We start from the raw sequence: 25,482 nt of genomic DNA on the forward strand, positions 1-25,482 counted from the left end.
TCATTGGGAGGCTGGGAAAAGGGAAGTGCATAGGCGGTATTTTTATATTCAGGGTAGAAGATATTTGTGTCTAAATTGATATAAAATCGTTAGGTCACAAAAAGTTCGTAGTATGTCACAGGCAGTATTACCATGTTACTGCATTTTCATAGCACAAATTACTAAAAGGTAAACTATACTTAGTCTGTGCCACTGACTTTCTACTTTCAGCAACTGCCTAACTCGGAGAAATAACATCCAACTTCAAACTGTATGTTTGAAGGGGATGTGATTCTAACAGTAAAACTATTTTCTGGATTTTATGGGATGTCAGGGAGGTCTTATTTTCCTTTGTGACTTGTAGGTTTTCAACAATGGATAGACTAACAGTTGTAGCAGCAAGTTTTTTGGAGGCAGTACTTACAATATATTTCTAGTTAATATGTAGTTAACCTATTAAAACTGAAGAATAACTAAAATATTCATGCAGCAAATTAAAGATTTGAAAGAAATTGAAGAAATTTGAAAGAAATTTCAAATTGAAGATTTGAAAATACTCTAAAAATAAAATATTAAAAGAAAAAATATTAAACTCTTGATGCATTTGTTCCAATTATAATTTTCATCATCACTACAAAAAAAATAGATATCATTAGAGTTTCAAAATGAACATTTTAATATTTAACAATTCGTAAAAATTTTACATGTCTCATGAAAAGCTTGCTTTTGAAGGGTTTTACTTTCAGTTTTTATTTTTATGTGCTTATTGATAACTTCTTGTGAATGGAGAATTTTAAAACAAATTTTTAACAAATACATTCATAAACTAAGATCTGTAAATATCTAGATGCATGATTCAAAAGTTTCATGCTGATAAGCTTTTTACTGCCAGAAGTGGGTTTGATTTAGTGAGTAATTTGGGCTTGTCAGTGGAAGGTAAAGTAGACAGTTTAAATTAAAAGCTAATATAAATATCCTTGGGAGATATCTCGAGAATTTAAGAGAAAGGAGAAAAATAAGTATAGAGTAGGCTAAATTTTCGTGGTGAAAGAGAATGATAAGATAATTCTTCCGTATCAAAGTACTGCTTTGACAGTGTCAGAAGAGTGTCAGTTGTGAGCTCTGGGGGTTTGGTGGGATTTTTTTTTTTTATATATATTTGATATGTAATCTAAGTAAAATAATCCCTCTGTATGCGTTGATGCTGATCTTTGGGTTTTGTTGTGGCCTAAAATACCTAATACAGATGTAGGATTTTCTCTAAACAGTTTAGATGCTAGTGCTGTCTCTCTGATACAGAATAACTGTGATATCATCAACATAGGGTATTGTTACCTGGCACCAGGTCTTAGCGACATTTGAATGGAAAAAATATCAGTTGTTGGCATTCAAAAGAAATATTATTAGCTCTGTCTGCAATAAACGTTCGCACTTCATCTCATACCTGTTGTCCATTGTTTCAAAGGTGGCACATTCTAATGGCATCTGAAACAATGAAATTGCAGAGCAAATATATATAAATGAATGCCAAACAGTGGATTAGCTTAATGTGTTACGTTGTGTTTGAAGAAACCACTCACAAAAGACGTCTGGGTTCAAAGTCATTTTTTTATTTCAATATGATGGAGTTGATGATGGAGATTTGTCTGCAGGAAACAATGGAAAAGCATCAAAGCAACTCTTACAGCACTGACAGCATCAACTTCTTTGATAGTTTCCAGTATCTACAGTGCTTCTGTGTAGGAAGAAGGTTTTCTGATCTTCACCAGAAACTGTATTTTAGAAGATGAGATCAAAAGGCATCAGGCTTAATGAAGAATTCTTGAAGGTTGTCCTTGTAAGTAATTGATTTGCATTACCTGTTTGAAATTCTAATGAGGTAGCAATAATAAGATAAAGGTTGTCATACGATTGTCATTTTCAAAAGCATGAGGCAGTGACTCTGAGTGGAATTTGTGATGTACATATGTGACAAAATATGGGCTCCATCTTCATGCTGATGGAGCAAGGCTACAGGTTTTATGACTTGTAGTTTATCTCATGTGGAGTCCTCAACAATGTAAGAAGGTATAGGATTTCTACCATAACTACAACATACCTGCTTTTAAAACACTTCATAAGAGAAAAATATTGAAATTCAGCATGTTTCAAGGAGAAAAACACTAAGCCTAGATTTTCCACAGGGAAAAAAAAAAAGAAAAAATCTAATGTGCTGACTTTTAGCAACTTTTGGCATAGAATCTTAAATTAACAGGTAACTGTCGGGACTGAGTACTTCTTCAAAACAAGTTTTGTACTGCTTAATGTGGGAACTTTAACTGACATTTTGAAAGCACTGGGAATCCCTGAGCAGAGAGGTCAATTGAGTCACTGTGTGGGTGTTCTCCTCATTTACACTAGTATTATTTTGATTTTGTTAAATTATCCTCTAACGTTTGTAGTGCCCTTTCATAATACTTGGTTTTCTTTGCTACAGGACAGTAATTGAAAAGGTTTTCAAAACCTTTCTGCATCAACCAACAAGACAATGGTATAAAAGAAGTTGGAAAAAGAATTGTAAGTGTTAAAGAAAACGTTGGTTTTGTAGCATTTGGAGCCAGATGAATGAAACACGTTGGCATATGTGAGTGTCACTTGTTATATTCAGATATTATTAATTGAATATCTAACAACATATTCATAATCATGAGTGCTTGAGAAACAGTTAAAATTGCATGTATTTCCCATTCATACAGTTAGGGCAATGGAAAACTTTTCAGCACTTTTAATGTATTCTCTCTCTTTTTCAGGAGCCAGGGAGATGAAGGACTTATCTCCCTCATCTCAAAACTCGCTTTGCTGCTATTTCTCTCTCTTTTTTTTTTTTTCTTCAAATGTTCATATGTCCATGTTAACTAATTCCTAATATAATTGAAAATAAATGTTTTTAGATAATTCATCATAGTTTGCTTGTTTTTTCCCCTCGGTGTGGAAGTGAAGTGTGAAAGCAAGTGTAAGAACAGAGAAGGCTGCAAGTGTCTTAGGTCCTCCACCTTTCTTTTTGGTTTCTGTCAATTGATTGTCTTTCTTTTGTGACAAGGCCAAATTTTCAAATGCTGTCTCTTAAACAGAACATCAAATTGCCACTTAAATTCCACCTGGCTTGCAGGGTAGGAGTGGGTATTGACTATATTCTCTGCTTTGTTTTTGTTCTTAAACAGAAACCAGTGTTAGACAATGACCATTCCTCTTTCAAGGTAGGCTGAATTGTAAGGCTGCAGGATTGCAGGTGCATTTTAAATGCCTATATAATAACTTCATTAATTGAACATACTGTTAAAGAGCTGGTACTTGAAAATTGTATCTATAGAAATAATTTGGACAAATATCAATTTTCTGCCTTCCTTAAAATTACTTTTGATTGTGTGATTATAATATGTTAATGTGACTTGTATGTACTAATGTGGAGATATTTTCAAGCCTAGAAACCCAAATAAGACTTTCTTTAGAGAAAGTTTTGATAGTTCCTTAATGTGAATACATACAAATCATTTTGTATAAAACATTTAATGGTATTTGTAGATATTCAATGTTAAATGATTAATTTTACTCATGAATCGATTTTTATGTTTTACTGATTTATTTTACATAATTTTCCAATTTTTGAATTTTTGTGTACGTTGTAGAGTTTACAGTATCCTAGACAACATACACATATTTTTACTCAGTCTTTATGAAAGGAAGGTGTTTTGAATGGCTTATGGTTTTGACTGTATTGCAAAGCACTTTTGTTATTTCCTCATGGTAACAGTTAAAGTAATATTCTCTGCCTATTGTCTGCAATATGGTAAATATTTTGGCACTGTGACTTAAGCACAGTCCTGCAAATTGCTCATTTGCAGTGGGCCTGGAACAAGTTAATTTCCAGATTAAAATGTGCTCATGGTAGCAGGTTTATGATTATTAGCCTAATTTTCTAAATGAAAACTCAAATCATTCCATTTTTGTGTGTTTTTAACTATAACATTTGTATGACATGGGCTCAATTTGCTGTTTCTTTCCTGTAAATATGATCATAAACAAACTTGAGTTTAAATCTAAACCTTTAATATTCTTCCACTGAAACAATTATTTACCTATGGTTAGCCTTTAAATTCTGAACAGCGTATTGAAGACCTAGCTATACCTTGCCTAGTTTTGGTCTTTGATGATTTTTCACATTTGAATAGCTAAAACAATGCATTAGTTTTCAGTTGGCATAGCTAATAAAACAGAGATTCCTTTTTAACCATCTGCAGATAAGTCATCTGTTTTTCCCCAGAGGCACTAGAGATTTATTCATCGAATACAATTGGTTCTATGACAAGCATCATTATCATATGAACTTCTGTAGCCTGATCAAGCTTGCTTTTGAAATCAGTAGGTTCTTATAATTCTGCCACTTCCCCCCCCAACATACACCACCCTTTAGTATTATAAATCTCTTCCAGAATTTTGTTTATCTGTTTCTTTGAGAGCATTGGCTAGATTCCCGTATGTACTGTTTGCCCAAATTATCCTTTATACAGTTCCCCCCAACACACAGACATTCAGCCTGAAGTATTTGTCAAGTTCCTTCCCAACCATTCTTTCACAAAATAAGCAGGGCAAGGTCTTTTGCCTCTGTATGGGAAGTGACAAAAATCTAAAAGGAATGTAATGGGAATAAGAGTACCTACTTGTTTTAGACAGTTTGTTGTTGTTGTTTTGTACATGGAAATTTATGATTATATGCATATTAACTTCCAATCTTTATGCTAAAAATGAGCTATCTATAGTTTAATATAAAGGAAATTTTAAAAATCAACACATAAGATAAAAGCAACACCACAACCATATTTTTACATAGTTTAAATGCATCTTTATACATTTTTAATATGCACACATAAGACTACCCCTTTAGTTTTAGTACTGCTTATGTAAATGATATTTACAGATTATTGACAAAGAAACACAGATTGTATTGATTAATGAAAGAATTAAACTAAACTTGCAAACTCATATTTAGGGAAGACGATGGAACAAAATATGTGCATATGCAGTACCTGACATTAAGGGCTAAGTTTCTAGACCGGTTGACACCAAGGAAGAATGAATGTCCTGTGTTTCCATCACTTTTCAAAAGGAAAAATACATGTGCCAAATATTTGACTGTGGTTGACTGCAGATGCTAGAAAAGGTGGGTGATACTACAGCATATAGGTGCAATTGGCATTGTATGAAGTTTTGCATAACTGATTGCGCCTGGTACAGTTTCTGTCTGTATCTATCTTAGGTATTTACAAGGCATCTGTCACCTTGGTACCTAAGCAGTTTGAAAAATGCACCCACCCCAGGAGGCATGATGCAGATACAGGCAGAGGCCCAGGTCCAGAGCAGCAGAGGCAGGTCCCAGGAAGCTCCCCAACTGTGGTACCGCTGTTGTTGAGCTCCTGGCCCACTTGTTGTGGCCAAGGAACATCTCCACCTACCTGTCAGCAGGAAGACGGTACCCCACCCCTCACGTCCAGCTCTTCTGGTGGGGAATCTGAAAAGGAAATATAATGGAAAAGGCAACGGTCCAGTAGCAGAGGTGAAACAGAAATGGTGGGATTTCAAAAGGAGGGATTCTTAAAGAACAGCACATCTCAGGGGAGGGATCAACTGCCAGTCCAAGTGGCAGGTAAGGCACAACACAGGCATAAGTCTCAAATGTTCTTCACTGAACAAAAGTTAAAGAAATACTTCTGATGTCTCTAAAGTTTGTCTATATCCAAAACCCTGCTCTGTTCTTGGCCTCTGTCTTGGTCTTCTATCCCTACAGCTGAATCAACTGTTCAGTTCTCTGTGTATCTCAACCAGATAATTGCTACAATCCTAACTATGTCTAATAACAAACTTGAAGGACTGTCAGTAGGAAAGCATGGTCACAAATGTTATGGTGCAAGGCAACAGCATGGTAGAGCAGTGCTCCAAAATGAAAGATGTATTCATGAACACAGAGGCTTCATAATCCTGGTTTCTCGTCACGATGTTCAGAACAGGATTGGGCAAACCACAGGTCACCCCTGCAGGCACAAAAGACCAAGTGGTTCTCCTGTGGCCACCAGGAGCAATTGCACCACAGATATGCCACATCTGACCAAGCCCTGTATCAGCCCAGTGCAAACACCCATACAAGCAGCCAGCTACAGCCTTCGCTGCAAAAACAGAGAACTTGTCTGACAACAGGAAAAAAAGGAAAATAGTTAGGACTTTGATGCTGATTCACTAGTCACTATTACATGAACCACTTTAATAACAGATCTCACTTTTTGTTTTAACATAACAGGATCAGTGAGGTAAAACATTCTACAGAAACCTGAGAGTCCCAGGTGACTTTTGGAAATATCTGCATAGTATTCACAGTGATCAAGCACTGAAGCTAAAGTGCAGTGGGTCACTGACTGCCAGACATTCATATTTCCTTCAGCCCATATGCATGCTCCTTTCTGATTCCCTTACTTGGTCATTTAAGGACCAAACTGGGAGTCATGCCCTTTCAGAGCAAGGGACGTAAGTTTAGGAACATGAAGCAGGTCACAACTCTGAAGATTGTCAGTTTGTTGGCTGGTATCACTAGCTATAAATACAAAGATATAAAGATAATATGAAGATACATATAAAAAGACATAACCAACGTGTTTTGCCTGTAAGTTGTATATATCACTGTGAGCACGATGCTGCATGTAGGAATGATGCATAAGGTCGAAACAACTAGAAAAATCAGAGAATCTGACCTCATCCCTTTGCTTCATACCTAAAGAAGCTAGCTGTGCTTCTTTGTACCCACTTTATTTTAAGCTTAGTTTTAAATGAGACAGATTTTTTTATAAAGCTGATTAACAACCAAGTAAGGTCAACCATGTTGATGTACAGATTGGTCCATAGCCAATTTTGGCTTAGCAGTCTTAGCACTCTCTCGTTATTTATTTATTCATTTATTTAAGAAGTCACCTCTTTGCTAAGGCAATGAGGTAAAGGCAGTTTGTTTAGGTAACTGTTTCAGCCAGCCTTAATCTTGCTGTTCAAAGCAGCAAGCCTCTTCACTGGATCAGGGCAGTTTCCAGCCAAACCAAGTTTACCGGTGCCCTACTGTATGTAACTGGCACGCCTTTTCCACAGCACCAACCCAGCAGCTGGTGCCATCATCTTAACAAGATCCAGTCTGAATCTAGGGCGACCTTTGGTCATCAAGGAATGGATTTATTGGGTAGAGACTGACACATTCATCACTGTGGTGTCAGCCATTCACCTTGAGGCAGATTTCCCATGATTGTTCAGCAGTGAACAAAAGTTTGTGTGAGACCATGTAACACACCCTTGGTTTCCCCCATGCCCCACGTCAATGCTTGATAAAGCTTCCAGAAACCGAAGTGACTAGAATTGTTGAACACTTTGTTATGAATAATAACCATTAATGAATATTCCTCCTTTCATTGCTAGTCAAGTTAACAAACCTATCCTAAAACCTGTGAATGTATTCATTATTCATAAGTATTCGCCAATAGTTTCCACAATTAAATTTTCTGCCCATGGGTTTTCACAGACTGTTTGCTTGGATTCTTTGTCATTTGTGTTATTGGTCACCTATGCCAGATGCTTTTCTTTTAGCTCTGAAAGCCTGAAAGTATCGATGAGGAGGATGGCAAATGGTACGTTTTCATAGAGAATTAGGGACTTTGCAAAAATGTTATCACGCTTTTTCAGAGAAACATTTCTTTACAAGCCTCTGGCAAATGTGTAAATTTGCACAAATAACAAAGTTGTTATGATCCCCCTGAACCTTAACAATCTAAACTCAGTGGAACTATTTACAGAAATACTCATAAATTAATGTGGGCTTTGGAGTTCTTTATTTTGTTTTGTTTCAGTTTTTGATTTTTAATTTAGTTTGGTTCTATTACTTACCAATTGCTAGGTGGGTTCTGTTTAGAACATGTCAGGAAAATGGAGTTTTCAAATATAGAGAATTTTCTGATGAGATGTCAAAAGAAATTCAAAGATATTTGTATGACCAGTGGCTCTACCAGAATGAATATATATAATCCCTTATCTTTCTCTGATTTCATAGATTTTAACTGAAATGTGTGTTTGCTATGTGTGGTTAAAATAGGTCCCCTGTTTTGTTTTTCTTTTTTTCTTTTTTTCATGTGTACTCAAATAAGAAAATGTTGAGAAATAATTTCATGGTCCTACACTATAGTTGTTAAGAGAGATTTGTTAATGAGGGGTTGCAGCTATGGCTGTATTAGTAAGGCAACGGGGGAAAAGCATTGCAAAGGAAGAAGCAGGTACTGCAGTTAGGTTGATATAGTCCCTTTCAAATCTCCATGGAGTAGGGGAGCCAATGATTGCATGACAGTTTGTCCCTAAAAATCCATTTTCATAAGGAGCTCATGCCTTTTTACAAATACAATTTCATCCTCACTTTCCATAAAACATGCAACTGGACAGTCCAACTAGACAGAGACATAATGTGAATACTTTGAATGTGAATACTTTGAAGTAGTGAATAAGTTAAATGCATAAATAATATCCATGACTTTAGCATTTAAAAAATTATAATTATATCAAGCTGCACAAAATCCCTTTCAGAGCAATATAATATTGGAGACACTTGGGTGTAGAAATAATGAGTGCTACATTAGAATTAGGATAGACAGGGATGGATATAAATAAGGAAGGATCCTTGGGTCTATCAGAAAGAGCTTTCATTTAAAACTGTGTAAAATCAAAAAAAAAAAAAAAAGGATTCATAAACAGAAGCAGAAGTAGCATTTTAACCTGACCTCAGCAATACCTTCCAGACGTAAGCTCACAGCTTCAAGCCAAGATCCAAAGAGCAGCATATAAACTATTCCAAAGAGCAGAAATTAACCCTTAGAAAATAACATTTTTCAAGACTGGGATGTCAGAGACTGGTAGACCTGACACTGACCCGGCATTCAGACCACTGCAGCATGAGCAGCACAGCCAGCCAGCCATCTAGCAACAGCCAGCCTCTGCTGTTCAGGTTCTTACCAACAACAGTGCTTCTCTCATATATCCCTTGCCTGAGCATGAGGAATACAGGCTTTTTGGGCTACCACGTTGCAACATTTTAGCCAGACCACCCCAGATTAATTTCTAACGACCAAATTGTCCCCCCTAAACAATTTTTTTTATTATTTAAGCATGGAAAGGATGAGAGTTTTGGCCACTGGCTCATGTAATCAAGAATGGCGCTGGGCAGGTCATGCTCTACCCTGAGCTGATGATCGCTGTGGGTGCAAAAAGCTCAGGCATCTCTAGTCTTTGGGAGTGCATTTTATGTACGGGAGGATTTAGAGTAAGCACATACATTATATCCTCCTCGTTAACATCTGTAACAATGCCTCTTTGCACACCAAGCCGCCACACGGAAGTGCTTGCACCCCAATTTCCATCATATGCCCTCAGGCAAGGGAAGAGGTAGCCAGGGGAGGGCAAAACTTATTTTCAGAAGACAATGAGATCCTGGCGAGCAATGCCCTCAGATAGCTTTACCTACTGTTTGGAGAAAAGAGCGAGAAAATCTGGCAAATGTTGGGGAGGGCATTGCTCACAGGATAAATGCTGTGGACAGCCGCCGTCACCCTGCAGCAGTGATTTGGGAGAGAGCCCACTAGGGGTGGGGGTGACGTGAGACGTCGGACAAAAGCGAAGATAGCCAGCAGTGCTTCAGAACAACAAAGGGCTGCCCTCAGCCAGTGAGGAGCACATCTGGCACCACAGGAAGCTCAATTGGACACTTGGCCCTGAGCTCATCCCAGGGATTTCTGACTGACACCACTACAGTGCATAGGTGAGCTTTTTGATAGGTTCACTGACATTTCCTGTCACAGTCACAATGAGGTGAATTGGTAGCTCCTGCCTTGGGATGCAGCATGGCTGTGTGTGTTGCGGGTACAGGACAGTGTGCATTTATATAAAAAGTGGTTAATAATGTCAACTGCCACTTGCCCAATGCAGTCACTAAACTTTAGTCCGCCCTTCCGTTTGCCCAAACACATACACTCTGGCTTCCCAACTGGCTTCTTTCTATGTGTTGTCCAATGCATGTAGATACCTCCATCTGCCTGGCCTCAGATACAGTGGTTGTTGCTCCTCTATTTGATTGCCAGATGTCACTGGGGAACAAGATGGGGAGGTTCCTGGATCCTCGGGGCAAGCTGGCCGTCACCGAGGGAGCTCGCCGTCCACGCCAGCCGAAGAACAGGAATCCTCGGTGCCTGCCTCTGATGAAGACTCGCCGGCCAGGACCACAGAGAGCTGGCAGTGGCCGTTGTCCTCATCTGAAACGCACAGCAACGTTGGGGAGGATTTTGAGGGATTTCAAACACCAGCGCGGACTCCGGAGTGTACCATGGACATACAGTCTCCCGGGGATCAGTCACTCAGTAGGACTCCTCAGTTTGAAAGTGACTCTCCTGAGGAGGAGGGCAATGATGAAATGAATGAAGAGCACCGCGGTGTTGAGCCTGTCCCTAGGGATCGGGGTTGGAGAGGGCAGCCCCAGCTAACAGAGGGAGAGAAGCTGTTGATGGAAACCAACAGTAGGATTGTGCAGCTGCTGGAAAATATCAAGAGGGAGCATGCACAGTCCATGGGTCTCATGTCACAGTCCATGGGCCGCATGGAGCTGCAGCTGGGCATTGTGGCTACCTCCACAAGAGCCATCCATAACTACCTGTCAGAGATTTTAGCTTTCCTTAAGCAGCCAAGGACGCAGGTCCTTGAAACACGCATCTCCCAAAGAGCCACCCCCCATGTCGAGTTAACCTGTGCCTCGACATGGACTGGTGAGGACGCAGTGGCAGCCTCCACTGTGTGCTTACCAGGGGCCGAAGGGACGAGCGACTCTCGAGAACCACCGCAGGCCACGCTGCCTTGTCGCAGTGGCCGGCTGCAGAGAGCCATAACCGAGAGGGCCTCATTGCCCATGCCTACACGCCAGGCAAAAGGGGGAGGGAAGAAAAAATAACCACACCATAGGATTTTTAGGGTTTTTTTTAATGTGCCTGTCCTTTTAATTCTTAGCCATAAGGCCATCAATGGCAGAATTCAACCATTTCCTACATTGGCTAACATTGTATTCTGGCTGACTAGATTAGTCTAACATTTTGTAGTTTATATTTGCACTGTTAACAATGTGTGCTGCTGGTATTTTAAGAACATTTGCCTCTGTTCTTTCACTTTAACTTCATACAAGCATTTTTTTACTCTGTGCCAGGCATTCATTGCTTTTCTTACAAATACAAGTCATTTCTTGAGGCAGCTGTTTTTTGAGTTTTCTTTCTCCATTATCCCATCCCCTCTGAGCAAGCATTCTGGACTTGGTGGTAAGTATACAGGTCTTGGCAATACTCGCCTCCAAAACTGTGTTCGATCAGTCTTTGCCTGGTGTTTCTGGCATGCCAGCCTGAGGTGTTGGGGTTAGCCTGTACCGGATCATGATCATTCTTATCCTCTGTGGGTCTGACAAGCTCACTTTCTAAGACCCTCGGTGGAGCTAATCCACATGTCTTGGCTATGTTGTATAATAAGTAATGTTGCCAGGATCATACCTCATATTTATCTTTTGGGGCCTGTATAGTAATGTGCCACCAGATCTATCTAGGCACCTGACTCTCGTTTTCAAAGTTCCTTTTATGATGGATCTGGTGGTTGGATGGGCAGCATTATAATTTTTCCTCTGAGAGAGTCCGGGGATCTGAAACAGGAGTCACTAAGCAATGTGTTCTACGGGGATAAGAGCCATCTCCTGCACCAAATCTACTAGGAGGAGACTGTCCCCTGTAATTATCACAGATATTAATTATTTAAGAAAATGAAAAGAAAAGAAAAAAAAAAAAAGAAGCTTGCCTAGCAGCCAGACCTCTTGAGAATGTAAAAGTCATGACATGCTGTTGGGTACTGTGCTACTATGTCTGTGATTAAGAGCTTTTCATCAAAGACGACCTACATGTTGATAAAATGCAAACTACTTTCTGTGCCTTTAGGCCATCTAATTTCCTGAGGGCTGGCACCCTGAGCAGAACACGGGTGCAATTGGTAACCCACAGGGCAGATGGAAATGCACTTTGCAATAAATTATTTTATATCTGTTGGTGCTGCCTCTCTCGGGGGAATTTAATATAGTGGCACTCAAATTGCTATATGCATGCAGAGGCATCAGACTGGCTTATCCATGTGATATCCCTGACAGTTCTCTGGAAGGATGCTGTTACCAGGAGCCCCTTGAGCGTGGTAACTAATTATCACAGGTGTAGCATGGCTCCTGTGTTTGACTCTCCACATACTGTTGTAACTTTTTGTAAAGGTTCAGAAGAGTTTATATGCAAAGCAGCGATGAATTCCTCCTCTGGCAAATAATAGAGAGTAATTGTAGGCCTAAAAATCCTCTTCTATGATTATAACTGAGCTGCACTCTCTGTCCAGTCAGCCATAGCCTCTTCTTTTCCGTCTTTCTCTGAGACTGTAGTTGATCAAAATAAAGCAGATACAACATTTTGTTATTCTACCAGTCAGCCACAAATTGCTCCCTTGTAAGCGTGTGTGCGTGCGTGCTTGTGGCTGTACTTTGCTAAATGAATGGTTTAATGATGAAATGCAGCTGGCATGGCCAACCTCCAGTGTAGGCTCTTTGCAGTACAGAATATTTCTTCCCTTCCACCTACATTCAGCTGCGTTCCTTCTAAGACTACCGTTGGGGGCGTGCTTCTTCGGCCACGCTGTCGACACAGATCAAGTGCAAATTTTTGCACCCCTTCCATGGCTTTTTTATTTCTCTCTTGTTAAAACTGTTTGTAAAAGCATTCTCAGAGAATTTCCAACACAAGCTTGTAAGACTCCCCTCTCACCGGTACAAGAAGCGCATGCTGCAGGTTATTTAAGATCACATGGAGGTTGGGAGAGAAGTCCATTAGTAAGCCTGACAAATTACTCCAATATGAACAGCCTTTTGAACATGTGTTTCTGGTGCATACATGGTTTGCACGCTGGTAATGTGGATACGAACAGCCTAGTTAAAGGCAGAGGCAAGTGGAAGTTTGTCCCAATATGCTTACATCTTATTTCTTTGGGATGAGTTTGAATAAAGCTAAATACAAATCAGCCAGTTAATTTTCTTGGCCTAATTAGCACATGTCTGATAATACAGTGAGAATGTTTTTATTTTACATAGTACTTTCACTTCAAAAGTGTGGTGCAGTTGTGCGGTCAGTTGCTAAGATTTTGACGTATTCTGCAGGACCCGCCATGTAGCTGCTGCCATTTAGAATAAACCACATTCCACAGACTGGCTGCTTCTGTAGCTTCAAACTTGTTGTTGTAGTTTTAAAATGATGCCCTCCAATCTACCTTTGCATTCTCATCAAAAACAGCAGAGCAAAAGAAGAAGCTGCACAGATGTAGCAGTGCTGCTGCTGGAAATACTGTGCGAGGAACCCCTAAAGAGTTCCTTGCAAAGTAGCTTAAGCTGTCACCTGCTCTCCTCTCCCATTTCTCAGTGCTTTAGCTAGATTTGGAAAGACACAAAGCACCACTTCAATGGGAGCAGCTATAGGGCTGAGGAACTGTCCACAGACAAGAAACCTGCAATAAACTCACACACAATAAAGTTCTTCCAGATGGAAATAGTAGATGATATTAAGAACTGGTACCAACTGATATTTTGGTCAGATCCAAAATTAGGATCTGACTTCTAGTATTGTCTAGCAAAATCAGTGCAGTTGGAGGGTATGTATGTTTCATCCCCAAACAAATATTTTCATGCTTTTCAAGTGTCTGTCATAGCCTCATCACTCTTTCCCTGTAGCTTTTTGTTGTCTGAATGGGTATATGGTTACATGTGTCTGTTAAAAATAAAGGGGATCAGTTCTTACTGGTATATTTATATTTCTGATTTACAGATTTTGAGTACCTAGTGCTTCAGTTTCCCAAAGTTCCTTCTCTATCCCAAAGACCAGTTGTTGGCCTTCTGGGATGTTGGAAAGGGTGGGAGAGACTTAATATGAAATCTCTACATCCTTGAATCTCTTGGTGATTGATCCCCCGAGTACAATTCTAGAGTCTAGCCATATTTTTGCTGTATAGGTCAAATGTTCATGGTTACACCATTGCATTCTGATGCCTTTTGCTGAGCAGAAGTGCAGATATTTTTCTTTCAGAAGTTCACAGTTTGTATTACAAAGTCTTATGAAATGTGACTTGAAGTTTGTTTTATTTTTGAATACATGTGATGGTTTTAAGAATTTTTTTCCTTTTCTCCGTTCACTGGATGATTTAAAACACACAAAAATAAAGCAGACCAATGAAAAAAATGAATTCTAACTTCAATTGAAAAGAAACAGAAACACTACTCTTGTGAGAAAGATTTCAGCAGTGTTCAGCTTACTGATTCTGCTCAACCTTTCCTTTCCTGCCTGCTCCCTGACCCTCTGTGACACTAAAATATCCACTTCTAGGACAACCTTCTTCTAACCAGAAGGCTAAAAGTTATTCCCTTTCTTCTTCTCCCATTTAAAATATCATCCTTGCATCTGCCAGATCTACAATTTAGAGGAATCAAAAGCTCTTTTCCTCCTGCCTTATTCCCATCCATATCCAGGGCCCTGAGTATGCTGCTCTCCAGTGAGAGGTAAAGCTTAAATCCCTAGATCTGATACTTTGCATAGTAACACCATCTGTAGACCACCAAGATCCTGGTTTTTAAGTCTGTAGTAACCTAATGAAGCAGCTGCTTTTCTGCTGAAGCAAATAATCAAACATTTGGGAGAAGGATCTAAGGGCTGAAAAGTAACATTGCTCCAACTCACATTGTGGAAGCATAGGAGCCGGGCTAAGGTATTTCACTCACTTAAATACCACAGGCTAAATAACTAATCCCTACTTCAGTGAAACTTCAAAGGAAAAGACACTAAATTAACATGATTATCAAGTACAGAATAGTCAATGTGTTGCAGTCTATGCTTTCTTAGAGAAGCAAATGGGATGAAAAGGGTAGTAAGAAAACATGTTGGTATGATATAAGTTTGAATTCTAGTACAGGTTCAAAAATAAAACTATTTTGTTCACTAGTCATAGGCTAGTGATTTAATTTCTCCATGCCTTAGTTTTGTAATAACAGAAGTGGCAGTAAAAGAGCTGTGAGGCTATAATTAGTTGATTGTATGGTACTTTGAGGTCCTCAGTCTAAGGGAGTAACATTATGTATTAAATACTGATGAATCTTGTTTGTGACCAAAGTTGGAAATGGGGTTAAAACAAACACTCTAAACTTCAGAAGATTTTGAATAAAGTTTTCCCTGTATATTATTGTCATGCCATATGGTAGATCAGGATCCCAAAGCCAAGTGTTGAAGTTCTCATTCTGATTTGGACTTTGCCTGCTTGGTCTGTTTCTGACCACAACTAAACAAATTCCAAGACTGTGCAGTTAAGAAAAAAAATACATATAAAAGTTTAATTTTAAAGAATGATGTCATTGCATACAATGCTAATCTAATAATCCAAAAGTGTGAATAGATCAGGATGTGATTAATTGAAGAGAATAGGCATAAAAGAGCACTTCTGGAGTACTTGTTATTGTCCAAAATATCACTGAAATTCTAATGACTAAGTACAGTCTGCTTATCTCTATTTGAAACAGTGCTGTACAGATTCATTATTTCTAAAGGTCTTCTTTCCATTTCTATATAGATATTCTCCCTTCACATTTTGAAGGTTTGAAGAAGAGGATTGTTTTTCGAGTCACACTAAGTAAACATTAAATGCATGCAGGCTTAAAACTAAAGCATGCATGTTATGTAGCAGCAATAAAAAGTGCTCGGCTTGCACGACTTATGATGCTCAAGCATTGCCTTGTTAAAATGCCAAAAAAAAAAACTTTTTCTTTGCATTTTTTTGAAAAGTAAATCTCTTCCTTTGAACTTGCAATACTTAAATTTTCAGTTTTTGGACAAATTATATTTATTTTACTGAATACTTTTATATTACAGATAAGGTGGATGAAATAGTACCAGTTTCCAAGCCATCAAGAATTGCAGACAATGCAACTGTGGACTCAAGAGTGGCAACTATTAAACAGCGGCCTTCTAGTAGATGTTTTCCCTCAGCTACAGATATGAATGTGAGTGATAGCTATGATGTACTGCTTTCACTTCCGAAATTGATTGGAAGGGGTACTTTGCCAGTGTGCAAAGTTCAACACACAACAGAAATTAATTTAAAACAATGCTTTATATAATCATGTTGTCTTTGTTATCGTGTAACCTTGGTCTAGTCTGTGTTTTTGGTAATAGTTTGTTTAACAGAAGAGCCTATGTACCCCTAAAACCTTTTAGCATTAAGTTCTTACATTTATTCTGAGACTGTCACTTCAACACCATTGCTACCATTATCCAAACAGATGTGACCTTGCTCTGCCTGTAATCTGAGCTGGTAAGATACCAGTAAATTCTAACTGAAGATGTTGGTACAACACTAAGGCCAAGCTAAAATCTTTGCTGAAAATCAAAGTTTCAGTGCCAGAATTAGTACAGCCACATAATTTAGACTAATGTGAAGGTTTGTACTAGCGCAGGTTTTTATTATGTCTAATGGCATATGTAATATCTTAACTAAATAATGCATGATGATTTGTAAGGGAAGAATTGACATTCATACTATAGCATGCATTAAAAATTTAAACTCCAGAACTCTGAAATTGGATTACTCACTTGCAGAATTTGCTCTTACAGAATTTTACATGTGGGAAAAAAAAAAAAAAGGTTTTAATGTATTTTAGATGCATTTTTCCATAGCCTACCTCTCTAAAGTAGCCCCAGTCCTGATACACTTTGCTGTTCTCCGTAACTTGGGAAAGAAGGAAATAGGGACTGTTTCTAGGCAGAAAACAAATAGTTTTGTAATGGACTACAAGAAAAGAACAGTTGAGTGCATTGGGATCAGGGTACTTTTCTCAGTTCCTACCCGAGAAGCTGACTTCCAGCGTAACCTTGCACAAGACACCTTGAGTCTGTGCAAGACTCCAAGAGTAGGTCTGCTTCTCAGAAGTGAAGAGAGGATACAGCTTGGCACAAAGCGACTGTTAACACCCATACAGTGTGTGCAAGGCTTTTGGAAGTGAATGAAACAAAATATAATTGCTCAGGCTTTCTTTTTCTTACAGCACACAGAATGTGCTGGAAACTTAACATATTGCCTTGTAAATAATTTCACCTACCTCCACTTACTGCTGTTTTTATTTTTTTAACATATAAACAGATCCCAGCCTTCTCTTTCTTTTTACCGCCTTCCCAGAAGAATATCAAATTTGTTATTCTCCATAAAAATTCTAAGTAAGAGGGGTAGTGGATTAGTTGATATTACAAAAGAGTTATTTACCTGTGAGAAAAAGACTTGCATGCTTTAATGCTCTTGGGCTTTTTTGTTTGTTTTTTTGTAGTCCATGTATGAGAGACAGGGTATTGCTGTGATGACGCCCACTGTACCAGGGAGTCCTCAAGGTCCTTTTCTGGGTATACCTCGGGGTACAATGAGAAGACAAAAATCTATAGGTAAAACGTTTCTCATGCATAGTTTACTTGTGCATTAATCACCTACTTTTAGCAGCTTTATCTCTTTCTTAAAGCATGTTTCTCCAATGTCTTTACCTCAGTGAATGATTGCTTATTTTTTATACAAAGTTAATGGAAAAAGAAATTATTGTTTAAGTTGCTATAATTTCCACATTCTGCCCTAATGGCAGTAGACAAGCGTTGTGGAATGATTTGATTCATTTCTTTAGAATGTTTCGTCTAACAAAAAATGTTATCGAGAAGGGAAAAAATAAAGAGGAAAAAAGAAAAAGAGTGGTACAAGCCTATTACAATGCATTATCTATGGCAAAATGTTATTCATTTTTATTTTGTTATTGAGGCAGAAGTATTGTAATGCTGTGTAGTTTATAAAGAAATCCCTATTGATCAAAAGGAATAAAAATCACTTCCTTTTCTTTCCAAATGATGTCAATAAATGGTTGTACAAAAGAGAAAAGAAATAGAGCAGACCAAACTTGAGCTTGTTCTGTTCTTTATAATAATCTTAGAAGTGATACTTCTCAATTTAGGAACCCATTAGGATGATGTAAAATTGGCCATCTAAATTATCCCAACATTAGCAAGTTTATTTATGTTAAAAGCTGTATCTGTAATAATATAATGTCATTCTTTGAAATAAAACATTATGATTTTTTTCCCCAACAGAATCTTCTCAGTTCCTTTGCTAAGCTTCAGTGCATCTTAAAAATTCATTAGGTTTCTAAGTTGCATAATTTTGTGCATTTAGAAAGTGCTAGGGACAGACATAAGGTACTCTTCTGCACCAAATGTCTTCCCTGTTCAATAATCTTCAAAGAAAATGTGCTTCTCAACAGCTACCTTGATGATACATAAACCCCAAACATTTGCCTACATATCAATGATCATTTTAATTAAAATTCTGTAGCATTCTTTTGAATTCTGGCATTTGGGTTTCAGCAAATTCAGCAAGCAAAAATGCTTATGTTTGGAATGAGGCAAAAGACCCTTTTCATAATTGCACATATGCCTCATGTGAAATGCACCTTAGCATTTTAGGTTGGATACAGAAATAACACAATATGAGGGATTGCAAAGGAAGGCATTGTTTTATATATACTTTCTTTTTTTTAGGAATAACAGAGGAAGAACGGCAGTTTTTGGCTCCTCCTATGCTGAAGTTTACCAGAAGTCTTTCAATGCCTGACACCTCTGAAGATATACCACCACCACCACAGTCCTTACCACCTTCACCACCACCACCTTCTCCCTCTCTGTACAACTCTCCCAAATCCCCAACATCAAGGAGCTATGGAACTATTAAACCTCCATTTAATCAGAATTCAGGTGCAAAAATTTCTTTGGTTAGGCCTGAAAATGTGGGAACTATGATAAGGGACAAAGGGATCTATTACAGACGAGAACTGGACCGCTACTCTCTGGACTCTGAGGATCTGTACAGTCGGAGTGCCACATCTCAGGCAAATTTCAGGAACAAGAGGGGTCAGATGCCAGAAAACCCATATTCTGAGGTCGGGAAGATTGCAAGCAAAGCAGTTTACGTGCCAGCCAAACCAGCGAGACGGAAGGGGATGCTGGTGAAACAATCCAATGTTGAAGACAGTCCAGAAAAGACCTGCTCTATTCCAATCCCAACAATTATTGTGAAAGAGCCATCCACCAGCAGCAGCGGGAAGAGCAGCCAAGGGAGCAGCATGGAAATCGATCCTCAGTCTTCAGAGCAACCTGGGCAACTCCGACCCGATGACAGCCTAGGTGTCAGCAGTCCATTTGCAGCAGCCATTGCTGGAGCAGTAAGGGACAGGGAAAAGCGGCTGGAAGCAAGGCGTAATTCTCCAGCCTTCCTTTCCACAGACCTAGGAGATGAGGATGTTGGGCTAACACCACCAACACCACGTATGAGGCAATCTAAATTTACTGATGAAGCAATGTTTAGTAGTGAAGATGGCTTTAGACAGCTTATGTCACCATCTCCAATTCCTGCACCTAGAGAGCCTGAAAATCTTTTTAATAGCAGTGAACCCAGCAATCAAAGTGATTCAAGGACATTAAATGCTTCGTCCAAAACGAAAGGTACTGAAAACAGTACAGTGGCAGCTAAGCCCACGAATGCATCCAGCTCAGATAATTATGTTCACCCAGTCACAGGAAAGCTATTAGATCCAAACTCACCACTAGCCCTCGCTCTCTCTGCCAGGGACAGAGCCATGAAAGAACAAACACAGCAGATTCCAGGCAAAGGGGATGCTGTTAAGCCTGACCTTAATAAACCACTTTACATCGATACAAAGCTGAGACCCAATATTGAAACGACATTTCCTGTTACTGCTACTGTCACTAGACAAAATACTCGCGGCCCATTGCGAAGGCAGGAGACTGAGAACAAGTATGAAACAGATGCAGGGAAAGAAAAGAAGGCTGAAGAGAAGAAAAACATGTTGATAAACATTGTGGATACTTCACAGCAGAAGTCAGCTGGCTTGTTAATGGTTCATACCATGGACACAGCAAAGTCGGATGATGCGCCTGAAGATGAAGAGGAAAAAAGAGTTGAAATGGAACCAAACCCTGAAAACTCCCCACCAGAGAGGCCAGAGGGAAGTGAGGAAGCAGAAAGTGAGCTGGATGTGCCTGCTGCACCTGAGCCACCGGCATCTCCCTGCAAAACCATCGTAGCAGCGAGCTCTGTCGACGACCCAGTCATCTTGCCGTTCCGCATCCCCCCGCCACCCTTAGCATCAGTTGACATTGATGAAGAATTTATTTTTACTGAGCCACTACCACCTCCCTTAGAGTTCGCCAACAGCTTTGATATCCCCGACGACCGCTCAGCTCCCGGTTCGGCTCTAACAGACTTGATTAAGCAAAGAAAAAACGGCACGCCTTCACCCGCGCCATTTGCCCCCAGCCAGTCAACAAATTCCTTAGACAGTAAAAAGCAAGTGGGTCTTTCGAACTGTTTGCCTGCCTCCTTTTTGCCGCCTCCTGACAGCTTTGACAACGTCACTGACTCTGGGATTGAGGAGGTAGACAGTCGGAGTAGTAGTGACCATCACTTAGAGACAACCAGCACTATCTCAACAGTGTCCAGCATCTCTACCTTATCCTCAGAAGGGGGTGAGAACGTGGATACTTGTACAGTCTATGCAGATGGGCAAACATTTCTGGTGGACAAACCCCCAGTACCTCCTAAGCCAAAAATGAAGCCCATAATCAACAAAAGCAATGCACTTTACAAGGATGCGCTAATTGAAGAAACTGTAGACAGCTTTGTTATTCCTCCTCCCGCTCCGCCCCCACCTCCAATCAGTGCACAGCCCAGTATGGCTAAAGTTGTTCCCCAAAGGACATCTAAGCTATGGGGTGATGTGACGGAGGTGAAAAGCCCAATTCTCTCAGGCCCAAAGGCTAATGTTATTAGTGAATTGAACTCAATACTCCAGCAAATGAACAGAGAGAAATCCTCAAAGCCAGGGGAAGGATTGGAGTCACCTACTGGAACAAAAACTGCAAGTCTTAGTACAAGGTAAATGCAATTAGCAAAAAATTTACTAATAAAAGCTTGCTTTCTTTTCTTGCCTTTACTAACTTCCCCTGTAAATCATACAGATTAAAGAATGTGCCTTTTATTGTACATATTTGTTTAATGAATAGTCTATGACAAACAATTTTACAGATGAGAAGAATTTCCTACATTGTCAATGTTTCAGTAGTCTACAACATAGGATAGGAGCTTTTTGGTATTCCCCAATTTCAGAGACAGTTTCTACAAGCTTATCAGTTGTTTCAACATGAGTTACTTAGATTTCTCTTGAAGTGGCTCTTTTCTCTTTTTTTTTTTCTTTTAAAATGTGGTGATAATTTATTTTTTGTTCAGATTTTTAACTTATTTTGTCTTCAAACAGGTAAAAAAGTGTTTTTGTCCAGGCTTACTTCACATTCACTGCTTGATGTTTGATTCATGCCAGTATCGCTAATAATCATATCATGATATTTATCATGGTATACCACCATATCATGAAATATAAATCTGTCTTAGGAAATTACTCACTGAAATCACTTTGCACTGTTCATGTTTTTGCTAAATGGTTAATTTATAATCTTTAGCACTCAGTATTATTGGATGTAAGTTCTTACTTTCTATTGTCCCCATTTGCTAGTGAATAGTCTATGATGTTTACAGGTTCAAGAGCGTGGCATATTTCTCCCAACAGTACCATCCTTTTAGTGCAGGGCAACACATTTCCATAGAACTAGTATCAAAAGGTACTTAGACAAAAAGTAAGTTACAGTAGTCAAACACCATTAGGTAAATGCACAACTAATTGTTGTCACATTTGTGTTGAATATGGATATAAATATCATGAAATCCAAACTTAAGGGAAAAAAAAGGAGATTTTGTTCATTTTATTAAGATCCCATGGTACTACTTTTCTGTGGCATGGAATAGTTTGGCCTTACATACGTTAGTTAAATGGACCTTTTACTGAAGTATCCCATATTTTTTGGCCCGGCCTGCTTCATAGAAATTGATTTTTTTGCAGAAATGTAGTGCTGATTAAGTTTGTTAAAAAAGATACCATGTAAGCAAAATTAAATAGAAACATTCTGATGGATAATAAATAACCTGGCCTTTGAAAAGAGCCATTCTTTGCATGCATAAAGATGTTTTGCATGTAGCAAAAGGGTGACTCTGTTAATTGCAAATGATTGCTCATTCAGAAAACAGTGAGATCGCAAGCCTCAGAGTCAGGTAGTTACATTATTTTCTGCAAGATGTAAGTCATTAAATTGCTGACAGGGAGGTATGGAGGTTATACATCTTCTAGAATGAAGGGATGGAAGAAAAATGCCAGAATTCTGGAATTCCTGTCCAGTAGTTCTTGACTAAATGGATCATAAATCAAGTTGCCTGTACAGGAAAAGCTTTAATACATGGGGAAAAAAATACAATGAAAACTGTACAAGAAAAATATATGTACTGGCTGCTTGATGAAGACAATGTTTGAATAAAGTTAGCACAGCAAATGAACCCTTTAAATTTGAGAACACCATTGGCAAACATAAAATCAACATTTGTACACTAAGCTTGAATTTACATAAGTCTTGTCTTGCACGTCTCTGACAGTTTCAATTCATACTATTCTTACTATGTTCAAGAACACTATTTTTGCTTGGGCTTGAGCGTCTTTCTTGTTAAGCCATATGAACATGTTGCCTCTGACTTCATATGTTTGATATATTTATTATCGTGTATATTTTAGATTGATAGTTATTTCCAGGTGACAGTAAAGATATTTATCATCAAAGATATTTATCATCATCAGTAAATATATTTATCATCATATTTTATTAGAAAATAACTGAGACAAGTAACTACAATGTACTGTAAATACTTCAAAGTACTCATTTCTGAGAGAAAAATGAGAAGTGGAAGCAAATAATTACCTCTTTTTTTTTTTTTTTTTTTGGTGTGCATGTGGTAAGAAATTTAAACTGATACAAAGGCTGCAGAAAAAAAAAAAAAAGCAAAAACTGCTTCCTTGAACAAACTGTCATGTATACGTGTCATCACATATACATTATACTTTAGAGAAAAATCTGACTTGGACAGCTATAGGAAACTATTTTGCTTCACTGTCCTTTAGCTTTTTAATTCTTGTAACTCAACTTTGGCAAATTACATAGTCTTCATTATGGAAATAGAGACTCCATTTGGAAGCAAAAACACACAAAGAATTATTTAAATCTGGCTGAAATCCTACTTCTTTCCTGAAAAGTCTGCCCAAATGTGAGTATTTGCTAACTCGAGAGAGGATCTTGAGATAAAACAATCCTGAAAGACCTACGAGATAATAAATAAGAAAAGTAGACAGTGGAATAGAGCAGTAGAACTGTTGGCTGCTATCTGATCATAGATGAAATGCTTTCAGAGGTATATGAATGTAGATGTGTAGATGGAAGGTAAGAGGGCTGTATTTTGTTCTCCTTTGTTTTCAAAACTAATGTGATTACATTATTTTTTAATTCAGCTCCAGCTAATTAGGTGGATTGAAGATACTAAAAAGGATCAGAAAAGGCTACTGGGGGGTTTATTTAAATGGCATAAGAAGTCAGCAGCAGCAGAAGAGATCCAACTATCTACAGATATTTGAGATCTCTTTACAAAGATGCTGCAGGCAATTCCTTTTCGTCTTACCAGGAGTGAGGTAGAGGGATGCCAGGTGAGACGCTCACTTGCAGAGTCAGAGGTGTGACTTGTCCATCGGCTGTGGCTGGCTATGTGGTGTCTGCCTGAGCGCTGGTGCCCATCTCTTGCCTGCACTGCAGCAAGGCTGGGACCTGCCCTCAAGGGGTCATGGCAATGTTAGCACCGTGGAGAAAATGCTCTGACTTCTGTCTTTGTTGCATTGCATAAGTTTATGCCCTGGGCTGCCTGCGTTAAGTTTCAGTTCTGTTCTTGAAGGTACCCACACAAAAGTGATGTGTGGTAAATGCTTCCCAGACAAAGGCTTATTTTTACTGCTTTTACTCCTACCTTACCTTTAAAAAAGCTAAACAAATTATAGCCTTTCTAGCCCAATCGCATGACTGACACAATTTTTTACAAAGTCATAATATATTATGATCAGGGAATACCATCTTGCCAAAGTATTAAAGTTAATATTTAAATTGTAAAGCTAAAATTCTTACAGTTTCATGACTTTTTTTCTAATACCGTAAAACCTAGGCCAGCCAATTGTAGAGCTGGTAGCCCTTTTCTGTGAGGTAGCATTAGAAAGGGAGTAAGGAATTTTAGCCCTCAAAACACAAAGATTCCTCTGAATAAAAGAAAAGTGATAAAAAATGAGTATATTCGTTCATATCCTTCAGCCAAAGAGAAGCCATGGGAAGTGTTAAAAATAGTAACATTGTTCACATGCTCACTTGGGTTCTGTTCATAGCACTAGGAGCCTGACGAAATTGAAATATATATTTTTTCATTGTGAAATATATGAAGCTTCACCCAGGTACCAGTTCTAAATATCTCTAGGAGCTATTTTTATACAGCCAGTAGACATACAAATGTGGTTCAGTCACGGCAAGTGCACCGTCAGGGTAGCATAGAGGTGAATTTAATTGTGGATAGTTTGGTAATGGCTTGTTAGAGAAACCCATGAAATAGATCTTCTTTATGTGTTTTTGATAAATGAGGATTATGAAGAGACTGTTTTACAGTCCTGAGCAGCATTTCTCTCTCAATTATTACATTAAAAAAAGACCCTATCTAGCTTTTTTTCACTGTACATTGGTTTAGCAGTAATTCTACACTGTGTATTTATAGTTTGCCGTGGTTCTTATGGAGACACCGAGCTTCAAGATTTTTAAATAGAGCATGGAAATGCCTGGCTGGAAACCATCTGCTTCTCAGTGGCAGTGACCAGCCATGGGATGGGAAGAGGAGACTGGTAGGGAAGGAAAAAGAGGAAAAAGCGGAAGGATGTATTTACTTAGTTTGTGCTAATACAAGTATAATTGCAGGACTTGATCAGAAGGTTCTGGACCAGAGCTTTTGAATGAGTGCTTGCTAATCCCACTCCTGATTTTGGCCATCAGCTTCTTTAAGAAATTTTGGAGATTATTCCTGGCGATACGAATTTTTATTTGCTCTGTCCACATAGTCAGGCTCTCAAATCAGAGACCACAACATCTGACCATCACTTCCTCCATTTCTGCCCAGCCTTCCTTCCTGGAAAGGTTCGGGACGTTTGGATACGGGTCTCTACCTGAGCCAAATACCCAGAGCTCAGGCTCCAGTGGTGACCTCTGGTTACAGTTCCTGCCCCTGGGCTTGGACACACAGGGGTTGAGAGGTTTAAAAGTG

General features: G+C 38.8%; 2 protein-coding genes across 10 annotated transcripts in view; both read left to right on the forward strand.

Moving 5' to 3' along the window:
* Positions 1–25,482, forward strand: part of SHANK2 (SH3 and multiple ankyrin repeat domains 2) — a 354,395-nt gene that overhangs the window by 318,103 nt on the left and 10,810 nt on the right. For 6 of the 8 annotated variants that reach the window (XM_080594526.1, XM_080594522.1, XM_080594527.1 and 3 more), the window contains 3 exons: positions 16,038–16,168; positions 17,486–17,597; positions 18,732–21,144. In XM_080594526.1, the coding sequence (XP_080450652.1) occupies positions 16,038–16,168; positions 17,486–17,597; positions 18,732–21,144 (2,656 nt within the window). Of the gene's footprint in view, positions 1–15,738; positions 15,799–16,037; positions 16,169–17,485; positions 17,598–18,731; positions 21,145–25,482 lie in introns of all 8 variants that reach the window. The other 2 variants (XM_080594528.1, XM_080594529.1) reach the window with 1 other exon arrangement.
* Positions 1,729–11,309, forward strand: LOC308196066 (uncharacterized protein). Of its 2 annotated transcripts, XM_080594531.1 has the most exons (3): positions 1,729–5,176; positions 5,273–5,659; positions 10,161–11,309. In XM_080594531.1, exons 2-3 carry the CDS (start codon positions 5,581–5,583, stop codon positions 11,018–11,020), a joined length of 939 nt encoding a protein of 312 aa, XP_080450657.1. In that variant the 5' UTR covers positions 1,729–5,176; positions 5,273–5,580; the 3' UTR covers positions 11,021–11,309. The 2 variants fall into 2 exon arrangements, with proteins under 2 accessions (XP_080450657.1, XP_080450656.1); XM_080594530.1 differs by having other exon boundaries at positions 1,729–5,659.

This window comes from Anser brachyrhynchus (assembly GCF_964034855.1).
Source record: "Anser brachyrhynchus genome assembly, chromosome: 5".
In the NCBI taxonomy this organism is placed as follows: domain Eukaryota; kingdom Metazoa; phylum Chordata; class Aves; order Anseriformes; family Anatidae; genus Anser; species Anser brachyrhynchus.

Coding starts and splice junctions, on each gene's coding strand:
- LOC308196066 (XM_080594530.1), top strand. CDS start 5,581: ATGGTGGGATTTCAAAAGGAGGGATTCTTAAAGAACAGCACATCTCAG. Junction 5,660..10,160: donor ACTGCCAGTCCAAGTGGCAG/GTAAGGCACAAC, acceptor TTTGATTGCCAG/ATGTCACTGGGGAACAAGAT.